At 45.4% G+C, this 16,609-nt stretch overlaps 1 protein-coding gene across 3 annotated transcripts in view; it reads right to left on the reverse strand.

Annotated features, from left to right (window-relative positions):
- The window catches only part of Pde7b (phosphodiesterase 7B), a gene marked incomplete at its 5' end in the record, with an annotated part of 314,454 nt that overhangs the window by 81,805 nt on the left and 216,040 nt on the right, over window positions 1-16,609 (reverse strand). For 2 of the 3 annotated variants that reach the window (NM_080894.3, NM_001444232.1), the window contains 1 exon segment: window positions 1,075-1,158. In NM_080894.3, the coding sequence (NP_543170.1) occupies window positions 1,075-1,158 (84 nt within the window). 3 annotated transcript variants of the gene reach the window in all.

Below are 16,609 nucleotides of genomic sequence, written 5' to 3' on the forward strand. Positions count from 1 at the left end.
GTAGGAGAAACACAGACATGTCCGTATTTCTACTGGACTTTCAAGGATCTAAGGCTCAAGAAAGCAAAGTGTAAATTTCCTAGTCATTTCCAGGGGTCGAGGCAAATCAAATTACCTCCCACGTGGCGCTCGATGATGTCAAAGGAAAGTAATACTCTGTGGATACCATCCAGCGCTTTGAAATTTATAGACCAGAAGCGATATGAAAGCCAGACAGCAGAAACCTTGGGACGAAGTGTGAAATTTATTATTATCAGCATCTCCTTCTATCCATAAGTCCAAGGTGAAGAAGGGTCACCATGATAGAAGATAGGAAGTCTGGAGAAACCACTGGTCCCTGGATTGGACTTCCTCAGGAATGTAAGATCAAGTAGCAGCAGAGGGAGAAATGGGAGGAGTGCTACCAGCTTCAACACAGAGAAGGAAGTAGCAGGTGGACCGGAGGATTCCCCTTTAACAAGGGTCACGGGGAATGTAAGGATAGACCCAGGGCTTGCAGGAGACTGAGAAGAGAGTTAGTTATGGGGCGGTCTGAGGTTAGCTGTCCGTGCATTTACCTGTTAAGTTTTAAATATTTTATAGTACTTCTAGCTCAGCCTTGGCTGCAGCTGGAGAGATTGTGCTAGAAGACAAAGAAGTACCTTGTTTAAAGGTCTCGGTTGTGAAAGGTTGTGTTTTCTTCTCCTTTCCCTTCCTTCCTTTTGTCCTTTTTTTTTTTTTTTTGAGGTCTCTCCACCTAGCTCTTGCTATCCTAGAACGTGTTATATAAATCAGGCTGGCCTCTGATTAGAATTAACAGATCCTCCTGCCTCCAGCTGGCTACCTAGTCCTGGATTAAAGGCCTCCTCCCCATACCCACCAGGTTTAGAACTTGTTTGCAGAGTTGCCATGAGAGAAGATAGTTACTTCCTGCAGGAGGCGCTTGAGAGACCACACTTTTAAGTTCCAGTTGTGGGGACAGAGGTAGAGGAAGGAAGACCGCCCTTGCAAGGTTTTGAAGTTCCTAGGGAAATGAGTCCCCCCCACCCCCCAAGGAAAACATTTGTTCCTTTCCAGGTACTCATGGCTACTCACTGTTAAGTAGACGGAAGTCAATGAACGGGTAGGAGCCGCGGCGTTCGGCAGGAACCCCCGTCTGACCCCTTAGTCGTACATCTCCTGGAAGACAGAAAATACAAACAAATGTTTGAAGACAGTGCCAAGTAGATACACTTTTTTTTTTTTTTCCCTCTCGGCAAATCCTCTTAGCCAGTCATGTCTGTGGAACCAACACAGGATGTTAGGAGAAAACCCGAAGAGAGTGCTTAGAAGGGGAAACAAAATAGTCATGGGAGGTAGAGGGAAGGAGGGAACTGGGTGGGAGAGGGGAGGGAAATGGGGAGGCAGGATCAGGTGTGGGCAGAGACAGGAGAGAGGCCCAGAGGGCCGGGAGAAGGAATAAAAATCTGTAGCTGCTGAGGGGGAGGGGATAGTGGGTGGGGGGATTCTCTAGGAAGTCCCAGAGACCTGGGATGGGATGGGCTCCCAGGAGTCAATGTGGAGGACCTTAACGGTGACTCACAACGTTGGGGACACGAGACCTGAAGAGGCTACCTCCTGTAGCCAATCAGGACTCCCAGTGGAGGGCTAAGGACGCCCATCCACCCACAAAACATTCAACCCAAAATTTGTCCTGTCTAAAAGAAATGTAGGGACAAAGACAGAGCAGAGACTGAAGGAGTGACCATCCGATAACTAGCCCAACTTGAAATCCATCCCACGGGCAGGCACCAAACCCTAACACTTTATGACACTCTTTATGCTTGCAAACAGGAGCCTAGCATAAATGTCCTCCGAGAGGCTCTCCACCCAGCAGCTGACCGAAGCAGATGCAGATACCCACAGCCAAACATTGGACGGAAGCTGTGGGTTCTTACGGGAGAGTGGGTGGGGAGGACTGAAGACCCGGAAGTAGATGAAAACCCCAGAGGAAGACGGACAGAGTCAACTAACCTGGACCGCTGCGAGCTCAGAGACTGAGCCACCAATCAAAGAGCATGCATGGGCTGGAAAGAGGTCCCCAGCACATATGTAGCCGACTTGCAGCTCAGCCTCTACGGCTACCTTGTCTGGCCTCGGTGAGAGAGGATGTATCTAGTATGGCAGTGACTTGATGTGCCAGGATAGGGGGGGATACCCAGGGGTCTCACCTTCTCACAGGAGAAGGGGGAGGGGAAGGAGGGACTCTGTGAGGGGCGCGAGGGGGGAGCAGAGTTTGGAATGCAACTAACTAACTAACTAACTAACTAATAATAAATAAAAATTTCAACAGACTATGATGTTTCCACCCTTGTTTTACACTCCCTGGGGCTGTGGAGATGGGGTTGCTGACCCTGGGAGGATGGACGGTGTTCTGAGGGCTGAAGTTCCTCCTAGAGTGTTGTTTTCTGATGGCATCCACTCTCTTCGCCCCTAGGTTGTGCTCTTGGTGAACATTAAACCCTGTCAGCCAAGTCCCATGCATTTCAGGCTCCCAGCTACTCTTGTTCTCGTGATAGTCTGTCCTGCTTCCCATACTTAATTCTTCGTGGCTTCTTCCAGGGGCTGCTCCATTCCTTCGTGCCCCTCTTTGGTGTGTATGTCTTGCCTTTCCAACCCAGGGAGGACAGCAAGTGGAGGGACACATCGGACCTGAGAGTAGAGCAGACCTTGGGGAGACCTAGTTTGAACACTTGCTCCCTGTGTTCTCTTGGGAAGCATTATCTCTCTCTACTTCAGGCGTCTCATCAAACAAAAAGGACTTACTTCAAATGCCTGGGTCCGGATATCAAAAGTAACACTGGCCACTTGGCAGTGGCTGTTGGCCTGCCTTCTAGATTCTCACAAAGCAGGGGCATGCACTTTATGTGGTCTGCATTTCTCCATTGCACTTGGTGTACCCTCTGGTACTTGGTAGACACTAAACGATTGATCCACCAATTGTTACATATCATGTTGACTCCAAGAAGCCTCTTGTAAGCCATATCCCCCCATACATACTAGCAAGGGGCCTCAGCCTGGAAGCAGAGAGGAGAGGCAGTCCTCTTTACTCTCTAATCTTTGGGGTTAGCCAGACTCGAGGGAGGGTTCCACCCACTGCCAGCCCTGCCACTGACAAAGTGAAGGTTCTCTTACGGCCAGGCTTGGGCTTGCAAGCGTAAGCAGAAGCACTTAGAACAGTCTTGGTATTTTACCTTAGTGCCCTAGATGTAACCTGGTATTCATTGTGTTTCTGCAGTGGGCGATGTTTGCAACTTAGGGACTGAAGACTAAAAGAGAGATAAGTTAATTTTTAAACCAGGAAAAGGAAAGTCAGAGGACAAAGGAGGAGATGAAAAGTTAACTTAAAAAATGCGAGTGTTATCTGCCCAGGGCAGTGGTTCACGCTGTGCCGTCCAGGTATGCAGGAGGCTGAAGGAAGGAAGTTCATGACTTACAAACTAGCCTGGGCTATGTAGCAATGTCCCTGTGATGAAACACACAAATGCACGCACACACACACACACACACACACACACACACACACAAACACACACACACAAACACACACACACAAACACAGAGAGAGAGAGCGAGAGAGAGAGAGAGAGAGAGTGAGCGAGAGAGAGAGGAAGAGGCAGAGAGAGAGAGAGAGAGAGAGAGAGAGAGAGAGAGAGAGAACAGCTGACCAAAAGCCACTTAGCCACTCAGAAGTAAAGGGTTTCTTGAACACCTACATATATAATACTTCTGGTTTCACCAAGCATTTTCAAATACCAAATGTAGTGGATTCATTGTGACTTTCATTGGATGTTTGCCGTAGCCTGGTGAGGAGAAATACTATCATACTTTTTATTTTCTAACTGAAAATACAGTGTCTCTGGGAAGACAGGCTGAGGGACCACTACTTTTTACACTGGCTCCTCAGCAGAGAGCTCAGGCCCCTGACAGGCTCCCGGGAAGAATACATTGGCTCTCCTCAAGTTCATGGTGCTTTCCTCTTGCAATCGGCAGAACTAGTGTCAGGCCTAGGTTCTTAGATTTCACATGTATGGCTTTCTCCTCAGTGTCACATCTAATGGTTTATAGACTTGGTTTTCAAAGTGAAACAAAACGGAACTCTCAGACCCCCACACTGTGGAACTTGGACTTGTAGTAGTCACTGGGGAAAATGTAGCACACGTGTCACAAACTCACTCAGTGCTAATGTAATTACATTTATCATAGCTTATAATTCTGCATGACTGACATGCGCTTTAAAAATCTAAATCACAACCAATCAAAATGCAGAGAACAAATGACCAACCCAACTGATGTAACAACACAATTCCTGCACCTAGCTTAGGGATCATAGGCAGGGCTTAGGGATCATGGCAGAGGAACCGGAGAAAGATTACAAAAGCCAGAGGAACATGAGCTTGCCATGAGATTCCATCTCTAAGAAGACAGAGAAGTCACACCCAGGAAGTCTCACCAACATGGCTGTCTAAACGAGATCTGAACAAGGGTGAAATCAATAGACATGCCAATATGGAAGGAAGAAATCTTACCAGGTCTCAACACTAGACACAGAATACATGCATCGAGAGCAGAAGAAATAATGTTCCCCAGGGAGGAAAACCCTGGGATGGTTTTCCAATACCAAGAAATAAGCCCTAAGATTATACGTACAAGGAACATTATGTGCACCAAGCAGGTTGCATTTCTATATTTAGGAAAGTGTGTGAGTGTGTATGTGTGTGTGTGTGTTTATGCGTATATGCGTGCATATGCATGTGTATGTGTGTGTTTATGCATATATGTGTGTATATGCATGTGTATGTGTGTATGTGTGTATGTGTGTATATGCATGTGTGTATGTGTGTGCATGTGTGTATGTGTGTGTTTTTATGCATATATGTGTGAATATGCATGTGTATGTGTGTTTTATGCGCATATGTGTGTATATGCATGTGTGTATGTGTGTGTTTTTATGCATATATGTGTATATGCATGTGTGTATATGTGTGTATGTGTGTGTTTTATGTGTATATATGTGTATATGCATGTGTATGTGTGTGTATGTGTGTGTTCATGCGTATGTGTGTGTATATGCATGTGTGTGTGTGTGTGTGTGTGTGTGTGTGTATAAAATAATACTTAACCATGAACCAAGGCCATGAATGTGAGATAGAGCAAGGCAAGGTTACATGGAAAGAGTTTGGCGGGAGGAAATGATATAATTATGCTTTAATATAAAAAATATTTTAAATATTTATGCATGGGTGTGCTGGCTAGTCTTACGTCACTTGACACACAAACTATTGTTTCCTCTGAAAGGAGGGAGCCTCAGTTGAGAAAATGCTTCCGTGAGATCCAGCTGTCAGATACTTTCTTAGGTGGTGATTGATGGGGAAGGGCCCAGCCCACAGTGGGTGGGGCCACACCTGGGCTGGAGGTCTTGGGTTCTATAAGGAAGCGGGCTGAGCAAACCCTGTGGAGCAAGCCAGTAAGCAGCATCCCTCCATGGCCTCCTCCTCAGCTCCTGCCTCCAGGTCCCAACCCTGTTTGAGCTTCTGTCCTGACTTTCTTCAGTGATGAACAGTGATGCATAAGTCAAATTAACTCTTTACTCCCCAACTTGCTTTTTGGTCATGGTGTTTTATCACAGCAGAAGTAACCCTAACTAAGACAAGTAGGTGAGACTGTAGGCAGTCTTATGAAGCTGTCTGGTCTGTGGCTTTGCTGACCTGCTGTCCTGACTTGGACTTTTCTCAGAGGCTTCTTATTTGAATTGCATTCTCTCTTAGTATTTTCTTTCAGTAGTCAAGGAACTTGCTTTTGTAGGGATGAGGGTATCTACCGTAACTGTGTGAGATTGACGTTGGTTTTCAAACCGTGCACCGGGTTCATTTCTCTTGCCCATCTGAGAACGAGAAGCACAGGGGTAGCTAGCATGGAAGACCTTAGACTTACGGAAACCGGAGAAAGCACAGCACAGCAGAGCAGGCAGAGAGCGACAGTACACCAGTCAGGCTTCCCTGACAGACAGCACCAGTGTTTTGTCATAACGAAAACCATTAGATAGTCTATGATGGTTTTGAAGTCCATAGTTGTAACATTTAAGTTACACAATTGCAGGGACTTTGCCCCTTTACAATTGTGAGGGCGTTGTGATATGCAAAAATAATATTTTCACTAACTATTTAATTTACCATTATGTCTATTCACTAACTCTATTATTAATAATTTATTATTATTCACTAACATTTATTGGCTACTTAGGCTGTATCAAGAATTTATATGCATTTGCCATCAGTTTAACAACTTGAAGTAGGCATTATTTATTAGAATTATTATTGTCAAGTAGGTGTTTATTATTATTACTATTATTGTTGTCAATGGAACATTTTGTGGCAGAGGAAATAAAAGCCAATGGAAACCTGATGTGTCCAAACTTACACAGGTTATGAAGAACCTGTGTTTGAACTCAGAGCTGCTCCAGGGTCGTTGATCCCTTTCTCGTATTGTCTGCATTGAGAACTGTGCAGTTGAAGACTAGCTTTTCCTTGCCTGAGGTATGTTCTGATTCCTACATGACGAAAAATCGAACACACGGCTATCATAATTCCTGCAGTCTGGGCACTGGCGAACCTATCACCCTGACCAATCCAGGACTCAGTCAAATGGATGTTTATTGAAAGAACATTTCAGTAAGAATGGCTATAGGAACAAGATACCGACTCCTGTTCTGTAGCAACGGGGTATCCGTTCCCTTCAAGTCTAGAACGGGAAACTATTACTAGAAATACTATTCGCCAGAATCGATGGGGTTTGTAACTAACTTGAGTTCTTAGTTAAGGAGAATTTTCATGACAACCCCCCTCCCCCACACCTTAGGGGAAAAGGGTCAACAGCAAACAAGTTGCTAGAGAGGAAACCTAAATAAAAATACTGTAGACTCCAAATAATGGATGTGGGGCCTGAACAGGCCATTGTCTGTGATCAGACAAGGCCTTGAGTGGAGGGGCAGGGACACCAAGCCAGCCTCAAAACCTTCCACCTACAATTTGTCCTGCCTTCAAGATGGGCTAGGGTAAAGGTGGCACAGAACTTGTGGGAGTGGCCAATCAATGACTGGTCCAACTTGAGACCCATGCCAGGAGAGGGAGCCCATTCCTGACGCTGCCTGGAGGGCCAGGAACCAGAGGCTGGGTAGTCCAGAGGCTAGGATAGAACCAAACACGACAGGGGTCAAAGGCAATGAAATGGATGATTTCTAATGATGTTCTGCTCACACTTGTAGATGGGAGCCTAGATAGCCATCACCAGAGGTTCCACCCAGCAACTGAGAGGAGCAGAGGCAGGGACAGCCAAACATTAGTCAGGGAATCCTGGGGAAGTGGGGCAGGAAGGATTGTAGGTACTGTAAGAACACAGCCCACACTGGAAAAAATTTCCTGAACAAAACACCAATGGCTTACGCTCTAAGATCAAGAATCGACAAATGGGATCTCATAAAACTGCAAAGCTTCTGTAAGGCAAAGGACACTGTGGTTAGGACAAAACGGCAACCAACAGATTGGGAAAAGATCTTAACCAATCCTACAACAGATAGAGGCCTTATATCCAAAATATACAAAGAACTCAAGAAGTTAGACCGCAGGGAAACAAATAACCCTATTAAAAAATGGGGCTCAGAGCTAAACAAAGAATTCACAGCTGAGGAATGCCGAATGGCAGAGAAACACCTAAAGAAATGTTCAACATCTTTAGTCATAAGGGAAATGCAAATCAAAACAACCCTGAGATTTCACCTCACACCAGTGAGAATGGCTAAGATCAAAAACTCAGGGGACAACAGATGCTGGCGAGGATGTGGAGAAAGAGGAACACTCCTCCATTGTTGGTGGGATTGCAAACTGGTACAACCATTCTGGAAATCAGTCTGGAGGTTCCTCAGAAAATTGGACATTGAACTGCCTGAGGATCCAGCTATACCTCTCTTGGGCATATACCCAAAAGATGCCCCAACATATAAAAGAGACATGTGCTCCACTATGTTCATCGCAGCCTTATTTATAATAGCCAGAAAATGGAAAGAACCCAGATGCCCTTCAACAGAGGAATGGATACAGAAAATGTGGTACATCTACACAATGGAATATTACTCAGCTATCAAAAACAACGAGTTTATGAAATTCGTAGGCAAATGGTTGGAACTGGAAAATATCATCCTGAGTGAGCTAACCCAAACACAGAGAGACATACATGGTATGCACTCACTGATAAGTGGCTATTAGCCCAAACGCTTGAATTACCCTAGATGCCTAGAACAAATGAAACTCAAGACAGATGATCAAAATGTGAATGCTTCACTCCTTCTTTAAAAGGGGAACAAGAATACCCTTGGCAGGGAATAGAGAGGCAAAGATTAAAACAGACACAGAAGGAACACCATTCAGAGCCTGCCCCACATGTGGCCCATACATATACAGCCATCCAATTAGACAAGATGAATGCAGCAAAGAAGTGCAGGCCGACAGGAGCCGGATGTAGATCTCTCCTGAGAGACACAGCCAGAATACAGCAAATACAGGGGCGAATGCCAGCAGCAAACCACTGAACTGAGAATAGGTCCCCTGTTGAAGGAATCAGAGAAAGAACTCGAAGAGCTTGAAGGAGCTCGATACCCCTTATGAACAACAATGCCAATCAACCAGAGCTTCCAGGGACTAAGCAACTACCTAAAGACTATACATGGACTGACCCTGGACTCTGACCCCATAGGTAGCAATGAATAGCCTAGTAAGATCACCAGTGGAAGGGGAAGCCCTTGGTCCTGCTAAGACTGAACCCCCAGTGAACGTGATTGTTGGGGGGAGGGCAGTAATGGGGGGAGGGTGGGGAGGGGAACACCCATAAAGAAGGGGAGGGGGAGGGATTAGGGGGATGTTTGCCTGGAAACCGGGAAAGGGAATAACACTTGAAATGTAAATAAGAAACACTCAAGTTAATAATAAAAAAAAAAAAAAAAAAGAACACAGCCCACAGAGTCAACTAAGCAGGGCTCATAGGGGCTCACAGAGGCTGATCCGACAATCAGGGAGCCTGTATGGGTCTGACCTAAGTCCTCTGCATTTGTGCTTTGGTTGTGTAGCTTTGTGTTCTTGTGGGACCCCTAAAAAACCATGTAAGCAGGGCCTCTGACTCTTGCTACTTTTGGGACCCTTTTCATGTTACTGGGCCGTCCTACCAGCCTCCGTCTGAGGGTCTGTGCCTAGTCTTAAGGTAACTTCCTCTGCTATGTTTGTGGATATCCCTGGGAGGCCTATTTTCTTCTGAAGGGGAAAAAAAGTGGAGGCGGAATGATCTGGGGGAGAGGGGAAGTCAGGAGGGAAGAAGGGCTGTGAGAAGAGGAGGGAGAGGGAACTGCAGTCGGGAGGTAATTTACGAGAGAGAAAAACAAGACAGAATAGACAACACCAACTCAAGCGTGGCCCGGGCTGACCGCATGCCCGGCGGACTCAGCTTCAGGGCTTACGTTGGTGAAGGGATAGCTACAGTCTGAGCAGCCGGTGGGTCTTAAACCTCTGGAGAGCCCTCAGTGGTAGTAAATGTTTTTTAAAAATCATTTTAAACATTTTTTTTTCTAAATAGTTTTTAGAGAGGATAAAGCCATGTTAGAAGCGCTAATGTGGCAAGAGGAAGCCTGCACCTTATAAAGTTTTCAACGTGAGTCCGAATGGAAGCGAATTGGCCATGCCCTATCAAGGGCATGCTTTCTGTTGGAGAAAGATGGACATTTTATATATCTATATATAGAGAGAGTCATCTTTCACCACTCCTGCTTCCATGAGCCCCTCTCATGACTGATACGCTGGTGAGAAGAGAAACAACTGCGTAAGGCTGTCCTCAGGAGAGCCAAGGCCACAGGGCTTCTGCCCTTAGGACAGAACAAGTGACGCTCTTGTAGAGCTGCTCCTCTCACTGGCCCCTGGTCTGGGCAACCATCTGCTTACCTAGGGCTTTATATCCAAGCTAAACAATTATTTTGACTATTCGTTAAACCCTTGTTCAACATCAGCAGCTTTTTTTTTTCCTTTAAATTTTTTTTTTTCCTGGCAAAGGAAAGGTGCGGTGGAAGCGGGGAGGGAAGAAGCGTTGACAGCCGGGCCGTGTCCTCGTTCTATTCTTATTGTGTTCCAAAAGGAAGCAAGCAGCAAGGGAATTCTTATTTTGAAAGGACTGCTGCTCTTTTGCGCCTTCGGAGCCGAAAGCATAACATGTCGTCCTTGGTCCTGAAGGCTACAGACAGACGCAGGCCGAGGCTGAGCTGAGTCATTCATTCCGGGAGCCAAGACCCAGAGACGGTCCCCGGTCCCCCCAGGGGACATAGCTCCGATGGACCTCTTGCCCACTTGGCCTCTTGCGTGATGTCTGTTTAATAAAAGCCTGTGCTGGGGAGGCAGACGTTGATGTGGCCTCTTATGTAACTGGCAGAGAGAGTGGAGGTTCTGACAGTGGTGACAGCTTACAGTGGCTGAAACACGGGCCATATGACAAGACCCAGACTCCTACCCTGCCTCAAGCCCTTCCAAGGTCGTTTTGGGGTGAGCAGAGGGCCCGAAAAAGGGAGCGGGCAATAGCTGCTGTGCTCTTGTTGCATCTGAGGAGAAGGAAAATGGTGACGGTGATCTTGCTATATCCAGATTTTAGGGGCCATGGGATGGGAGCTCATGGCAGGGGTGTCGGTCATAATCTGAAGAAGATAGCGATGGTATCAAAAAATGAGACCCTGGAGCAACCAAAACATGGTGGAGAAATGATACTCTGGAAGAAAGTCATTCCCTTGAGCTCCCTGTGCATGCTACCAAGTCACGTCACTGCTAGTTTGTGTAAGAGGAAGACAGAGAGAACCAGGTCCCCACACCTCGGACGTGAGCTCTCATCATGATACACTGGGCTCCAGTGGAGGGGTTGTTTACTAAAGGTCTTGGCTAACGGGGGTTTGACCATGCTCCAATGAATATACGTGTAACGCAAATTACACCTGGTATACTTTAAAAAATATTGTTGCAGGAGGAGGAGGGCACAAGAGAGGGAGCATGGTCCTTGGAGTAATGGGGACTGGGAATGATTGGGGGTGCATTGTATGAAACTCCCAACAATCAATAAAATATATTATGGTGGGGGGAAAAGAATGAGTTCTCCCTGGATACTTAACTGGCTTACCAGTTGTACAGTTCAGTCATCTGTGGACATACGGGATAGTACAAACATCCTATAAACTTAACTCAGTCAGAGTCATTGTCTGAGCAGTGTTGTCTTACGTGAGAGAAGCAGTGCAGCTTTTCCTCAGAGAATTTCAGTTTCCACTCTCCTCTGGGACAGGGTCTGGCTATGTAGCTCAGGTTGGCCTAGAACTCACTATGTCATGTACGAGGGCCTCACACTCGGGATGTTTCTGCCTTATCCTTCCAACTCCCAGGGTCATGGGCATGAACCATTGTACTCGGCTTCCAGTTTCTTGACTAAGGCAGGCTCTGTCTGACCACAGAGGACTGTCTATCCGATCAGCTAAGTAGAACGATCCAGTTTTCTGGTTGGTTTGTCTCAGTAGCTATGCATTTCTGGGTCATTGTTGAGAAATCATTTATGTAGCAAAGAGAAAACTGACAGCTGTCCAGAAAGCAGGCTTTTGACGGAAGTGAAAATAATTTCCTTGCATGCATAAAAGAAGGAACAATATTACCAAACAACACACACTGCAACCTTAGCTTAGGGTTGAGAAATGCCTGCTGACGAGTGTGCGTGCGTTTTGGGACTTGAATGCTAGTCTCCAGAGCAGGTAAGGCAGTTTCTCACCCAGACTAGCAGCAACAGGAGCGGTCCTCAATTTCTGACTTGATAGTGTTTCGGAGGAAAATATGAGGGTTCAGTCCTTGAGAATACAGGAGCCTAATTTAAAAAAGAAATCTATTGGAAAGGGAGTAGCAGGATTGCCTTAGGAGGATTCCAAGTTGCTGGTCAGGAGCTCAAAACACACAGAGAACAGGTCTGTGTCCAAGGGCTGAGAATAGCCTAGGTAGTGTCTCGGGGACCAGGCACCTGGATCTGCAGTAAGAAAGCTCACTTGGCAGTGTTGTAAGCGGTGTGCTATTTCCAGCACAATGCCTTAACCTCCAGCATCTTCCCAAAGCCAAGCCTACTGCGTTATGTAGACATCTATATACAAAGTGCTCAGCACAATGCCTCATATGTAATAAGCGCCCAAAAAGTTAGTTTTTGGGGAGAGGGATTACTATTCTGATATTCTGAGGTTCCCTCCTCCTGCCACCCTGTGACTTTGGATTCCCTAAGCATCAAAAGCTGTCTGGACAACTTGACACATCTGAGGTTCCCATAACAACCCCTCCAGGAACTATTAAGTGACCGAGTCATGTTACACCAGGCAGCCCTAAGAGCTACTCTCAAAGAGGTTTACTCAGAATGCTATGCAGAGTAACAATCTGGGCTTGATCTGTCTGGCCTGTATTGCTTCCCTCTCTGCTAGACATACCTGGTTAGGAGAAGTGAACGTAAAAACCGTCCAGAGGAAAGCAGAATGTGGGCCCTCGAGCTTTTTTCGCAGGCAGTGGCAGAAGTCCACAGCATGTGTGGCGTGGCCCTTGGCCCAGAGCTCCAACTAGCGTGAGTTGCATTAGCTTGGAATCTTCAGCTAAGTAGTGCTTTTAAGGTTTTGAGCCTCAGACAGCCAGCTCTGAACCAGACTTGGAGGGGATGCTAATCTAATTTGATTCATTTCAACAAATGATCATTAAATATTAAACATGAAACTGAACGTTAGAAAGTAGGAGGGAAAGTGGAAACACAGCTATGTTAGTTAGCTTCTTGGCTCTCAGGTTATCAATAGTCCAGAAGAGAATCAGGCCAAGGAGAAGATATAGCATCAATCAGAGACAGTCTCACAATTTTCCCATACTATTTGGGCTCAGAGTTCTCTCTCAGTGGCATTGTGAAACTTTATGAAATTATGTAGAAATTTATCTCACACATACTCCAGTTTAAAACAGTTCCCCACCATTCTCCATCCCAACTAAAAGAGAAAAGTCTCACGACATTGTTGATACTTAATGTTAAGTTAAACGGAAATTTTGTATTTAAAAGGGAAGCAATGGTTGGAAGTATAATTTGAATCTTATACCAGGTTTCCAGAAAGCAAGATTTCTGTGGATACAGATAAACAATTTAAATCAGAAATGTCACTTTCAGAAATCACTAGAAAGATTCCTTTATATCTGATGATCATGGTAGCTTTCTGGGGGGGAAAAAGTATTATTGGAGAAGACATAGGGAAGGAGAGAGACGAAAGAGACCAAGTCAGTGTGTGAATTAGGAAGAACGGGCTCTAGGGTAATGCCCCCCCACCCTCTCTCTCTCTCTCATTCATTCATATGTGTGTGCGTGCGTGTGTGTGTGTGTGTGTGTGTGTGTGTCTGTAGTGCATAATTAAATGGTTATGTCAATCACAGAAAAAGAATTCTTAAAAAGCAGTTAGTTCTTGCCCTTTACTTTGTAACTCTCATTTGATATAAGTAATGTTGATGCTAGCTAAGTGTGCTAAATGCTACAGCAAGGAGTCTTAGGCTACAGAGCTATGGCACTTAGCCTCCTTAGGAGGACAGTGTGAGATAGTTTTATTCAGAAGCCCAGAGCTGCAGCCTTGGCTAGTGGGACAAAAGCAATTAATATTAGGTTACGACATATATAAGGACTTCCCCTTGCTGGAGGAGATGCCTCTCTAGGGGATTGCTGCAGTAGGCCAATGAGAGAGAAGATGGTAGTGGAGAAGGGTTAAAGTGTTGTCAGACAGCCGCAGGCCAGTTAGGGATGTCAGTGGATAAACAGACACCATGCCCCGAGGAACTGTATGGGAGGTCGAAGGAGAGGAAAATATTGAAGATGATTCTTAAGTTTTGGCTTGCACAGTAGGTGACTGCCTTAGCACAGAAACAGACAATTCTAGAGGGACCTAGTCTCACTCACTTGACTTTAGCTGCTCCACACACACACTTCTGCCATTTCAAAGGAAAATGCGTGTGGGTTTCAGTAGCATGGGTTCAGAGAGAATGTTTCAGATGGAGATAGAAGTTTATAAATCAAAGAGAGAGCTATGGAATAATTAAAGCAAGATATTTGGGGGAAAACCCATAGAGTCAACAGCATAATTAAAAAAATCACAAAATAATTTTAAGTAAATGCAAAGAGAAAAATTACAGGCCTACATGAAGTTGCTCACAAAGGGAATGAAGATGGGGAAGAGGCTCGGAGGAGGAGGAGGAGGAGGAGGAGGAGGAGGAGGAGGAGGAGGAGGAGGAGGAGGAGGAGGAAGGGAGGGCCAAGTACTCAGCTTTAGGTAACTCAGTAGCAATTACTGTCTTATATAGCACAAGGGGCGAGGAGGAGGGGGCGGAGAACAGACTTCAATCATAGGAAGTGGGGGAGAATAGATTCCCATCGCACGAGACAATGTAGCAAGACAATGTAACAAGATGAAAGGTGTCAGACTGGGAATGGCTTAGTGGCAGGTAAGGGAGGATCTGGGTTCTGATAATGGGAACCTATGCAGAGCTGGACTAGGCCATATGCCTAGTCCCAATGTGTTTACTGTGGGAAGACAGGCATTGACAGAATTCCCAGGAGCTCCTAGGCTAGCCAGCCTGGTATACGGAGAGGAGAACAAGAGACTCTCAGAAAAGGTCTGCAAGGGCTGACAGCTAAGGCTATCTATCCTCTGAGTGTGTGCAGACACACACGCGCGCACACACACACACACACACACACACACACACACACACACACACTATTTTAAAATAGGTAGACATTATGAGAATGTGATAATGAAACATGTTACTTAGTTTGCTATTTTAAAAATACAGACATTTAAACTAAAAGAGCAGGTAGGATAATGTTTGGACGGAGTTCATTTGCTTCTGTGGCCAACATGTCAAACTGGAGACCTGGGGGCCTACACTCAGGTAATATGTAGATCTCCAGTGATAAGTGGGTTACTATTTAAACTTTTAAAACTTAAAATCTAATGAAATAATTGCCCTCTTCTCTACCCTTCCCCTCACTCCTCTCATGTAACCCTTCTTCACTCCTTTTCATTCCCTCTTCTTTTGGATTTTTATTGTTTGCTTTTTACATTAAGAATTTTTATTTCTATGTTTATGTCTGTGTATCTGTGTAACGTGTGTGTGTGTGTGTGTGTGTGTGTGTGCATGTCTGGGGAGGTCAGACAACAACTTTGGGGCTTTGTTTTTCTCCTACTGTGTGTGTCTGAGGGACCAAGTACAGATTGTCAGTGCTTTGATCTGATGGACCATCTCACTGGTCCTGAGAGGCAATGACATAATTTTCAATGAGCCATGTTTCATCTCGATATAGCATTTGCTTGTAGTCTTTCCAGTTGTAACAACTGAAATGAAGAGTTTATATATGTGTGTGTGTGTGTGTGCGTGTGTGTGTGTGTGTGTGTGTGTGTGTGTGTATAATCATACTGACCTTAAGAACAATGGTAATGTTCTACGAATAATAAAATATAATTTGAAAATTGCTCTGAGACAGAAAAGCCCAGGTCATAATTATGTCTGTGAAATTTTGCAAACTATAGCAACAACCTGTCTAATCTCTCCCAAAACATAGAAATAAAATTCTAAAACATCGAGAAAAAGAAAAAAAGGAAATGTCTGCCAAGGAAAGTGTTTGCTGGGCGGTAAGGATTAGTATCGTTTGGTAAAATACAACCCAAACCAGTATCATGAACTGGATGTATAAAAGAAAATCATTTCATGCATTGTTTGTTTTCATGTGCTTCAGGGCTTCCTGATGCTGGCCGGGAACAAGGTCAAACTTGCCAAAATACTACAAGAAAAGATGTTGATGTCCACGGATAGGAAATACTCTCGGTCCCATGAGATGGCCCCTTCTTAGACTGCCACTCCGAGTGTACCACCACGAGAAGGAACATTGGGCCACCACATTCATGCTTGGCGCCCACTCAGCACCAAGGAGCATCTGAGGCTCGGCGTTCCAGGCCTCTGTGGCACTGGGTTCTTTGAAGCTCCAAGTGTTGTTCATTTGTTCTGTTTGTTTTTCAGAAAGGAAACAGATGGGGAAAGCGGGACTTGGTGGGGGAAGTGGTGGAGTCCATCCTATTATATCCACGTTATAGAACATCATGTTGTTATTAAACACAGTAACTGACATTTCCATAGCAACGGCTATCTTTTGGGGAGCCTTCCGTCGCGCGCTGGGTCATGTTTGAAGTGTTTTCCATGAGTGAGCTCATTTAATTCCGTAATGACTCCCGTAGATAAATACTAATATCAGGGCCATGCCGTGAGAGACCGGGATGGGAAATGTCTTCATGGGTTGGAAGCATAAAGCCAGATGTGAAACCGTAGGGACTGGCCTTGCTGTTGGTGACTTTAGCTAACGGGACACTCCCTGTTCAGAGATACCTTGACCTGAGGTGGGAGCTGAGAGTCACTGTTACAGAAGGCTGAGATGATAGAGTTTGTACAACTTCATCCCAAAAGAAATAGCGTAGCCAGCCTGAGAAGCT

Source organism: Rattus norvegicus, chromosome 1 (genome assembly GCF_021556685.1).
Source record: "Rattus norvegicus strain SHRSP/BbbUtx chromosome 1, alternate assembly SHRSP_T2T, whole genome shotgun sequence".
NCBI classification, from domain to species: Eukaryota; Metazoa; Chordata; class Mammalia; order Rodentia; family Muridae; genus Rattus; species Rattus norvegicus.